General features: G+C 41.9%; 1 protein-coding gene across 1 annotated transcript in view; it reads right to left on the bottom strand.

Moving 5' to 3' along the window:
- Positions 1–2,500, bottom strand: part of rims2b (regulating synaptic membrane exocytosis 2b) — a 76,840-nt gene that overhangs the window by 35,476 nt on the left and 38,864 nt on the right. Inside the window, 2 exon segments of the mRNA XM_083523883.1 lie at positions 2,037–2,276; positions 2,370–2,385. Of these exon segments, the coding sequence (XP_083380009.1) occupies positions 2,037–2,276; positions 2,370–2,385 (256 nt within the window).

Below are 2,500 nucleotides of genomic sequence, written 5' to 3'. Positions count from 1 at the left end.
TCAGCATGAACAATTTTTATTTGTAGTTAAAGTGAAACAGAACTGAACAGAACTGGTTTGAAATGAACCAACGTGTACATTTACTATTAGAAGTTGGCCGGGGTAAATAGGTGGTGCAGGAGTGGGGTAAAAGGGGCGGGGAAGGGGTGGGGTAAATGGCCGGGGTATATGGGTGGTGCAGGAGTGGGGTAAAAGGGGCGGGGAAGGGGTGGGGTATATGGGTGGTGCAGAAGTGGGGTAAAAGGGGCGGGAAAGGGGTGGGGTATATGGGTGGTGCAGAAGTGGGGTAAAAGGGGCAGGGAAGGGGTGGGGTAAATGGCCGGGGTATATGGGTGGTGCAGAAGTGGGGTAAAAGGGGCGGGGAAGGGGTGGGGTATATGGGTGGTGTAGGAGTGGGGTAAAAGGGGCGGGGAAGGGGTGGGGTAAATGGCCAGGGTATATGGGTGGTGCAGGAGTGGGGTAAAAGGGGCGGGGTAAATGAGTTACAGCGGCTTTTAGTGGTTTCACTGTGAACTGATTCTCAAACTTAAATTCAGTTTTATTCAGTTTATACTTCAACATATAAAACATTTTCTCAACAAAATCTGTTCCTGTCAATGTGTGAAGGTTGTAAATGTCAATCGCAGTTGTTTTAAAGAATTTATCGACTGCTTTATTTTAACAGTCCATTTATTTGTTTGTTTGTTTGTTTGTTTGTTTGTGAGATTATTATTGATTTAAATGGTGTATTAATGCATTTATTTATTTATTTGTGTCAATTGTTTATGCAGTTATTTATTTACTAAATTAGTTATTTTATGGATTTGTTTAACTAATTCATCTGTTTATTTACTATTTGATCTGACTATTTTTAATTGTATATATTTTTTAAATCATTTATTTGTTTATTCATGTACATGGTCTATGAAACGTTTGGAAACAGACACACCCTTGGAAAAGTTTTTTATAGTGTTTGAGATGCAGGTTCCTCACATAACTCACATAAAAGGCAAAAACACACAGTAACTGGACAGTGAATGAGTGGAAGGACGTTTTGTGGAGTCCAAATGTGAAAATTTTGTCTCCACCAGAAGAACTTGTGTAAGAAGGAGAACAGGAGAGAAGATGTGATCAGTCTCCCTCACCCCCACAATCACACATGGAGGTGAAAGTTTAATGGTTTGGGGTTGTTTTGGAGCAGAGAAGATTGCAGTTCCGTCTGGACTGCGGCTCATTAGAAGCGACTTCACTGTACAACAAGACGATGAGCCGAGTTCTGTACGTGTTATTTAGAGAGCAGACAGACGTCTGGAGTGATATCTATCATGGAACCACCTGCCCAGTCACCACACCTCAATCCTACTGATCTGCTCTGAGATGAACAAAAACGCTCCAACTAGTGAAGAACATCTTTGGAGTTTTACAAAAGACACAGCAAAATATTTTATCTGAACGTTTGGAGAAACGAAGTGTCCGGATGCTGAGAGTGTGTGAAGCTGTGTAAGGATTTTCAATGGAACTAAAGAGGAACATCTGGATATTTCTAGATTTGTTTGGTCAAAAAGTTTTTTGCATTGAAACAATAGGAACATGGAAGCATCTCTCAAACACCATAAAAGACTCCAAGGACGTGTGTTAGTACTGGGTATCTCCACTGTCTGAGCGCTTCAGCTGGATATACACGCAAACCCCCTGCAGAATTTTGTTCTTGTTATCTTCATCTTGAATACACGAATATATAACATGGAGGAGACACGCCACCGACTCACAGGCAACCTTTTATAGATAAAATGATAAAAACAACTCAAAGTGAGCTGAGTGAAAACGACAAGAAGTTCAGCTTATCCTTTAAACCCTCAGGTGTGTTTTATATCAAATTCCCTTATAATCCTGTTCAAAGTGAAAAGTTCTGAACAATTCAGAGATACTTCTGGTTTTAAAACTGTCAATAATCTAAAAGCATGTGTGAAAGGAGGAACGAGGGAAAGAAGGAACGAGGGAAGGAGTGAGGGAGGTGGTGTGTCTATCCATCCCGTCAGTGTAACTCTCAGCTGTACCTGTGGTCCTGGAAAGGCGTATCGATGGTGTGATATCTGGTTCGGACACGATGAGGGTGAGTGACTGAGCTTCTACAGTCGCAGGGAAAGAGAGAACAGATGACCAGAGTGAAGAAGGAACTCAGGACAGAGACAGAAAGATCTGGGAAACCAACAGGTTTAATGAATGAAGCAAACAAAGGCGGAAGAGATGAAACTGAGATGTCACATGACCCCAGTAGATGAACCCTTTTAGGCATGCTTTATAAACAGATTAACATTTTTACCCCCAGGTGGTCTTTTTGCTACACTGACTAACTTTTTAGCACTGAATTAAGACGCTTGACTTCTGACCAGAAGGTTATGAGTTCTGATCCCAGCACCACCAAGCTCCACTACTGGGCCCTTAAGCAAGGCCCTTAACCCTGACCTGCTCAGATGTATACATGATATAGTTGTACGTCAGTCTGGATAATATCGTCTAC

The sequence above is a fragment of the Silurus aristotelis genome, assembly GCF_946808225.1.
Source record: "Silurus aristotelis genome assembly, chromosome: 21".
Lineage (NCBI taxonomy): Eukaryota > Metazoa > Chordata > Actinopteri > Siluriformes > Siluridae > Silurus > Silurus aristotelis.
This window is presented reverse-complemented; position numbering and strand designations above follow the sequence as displayed.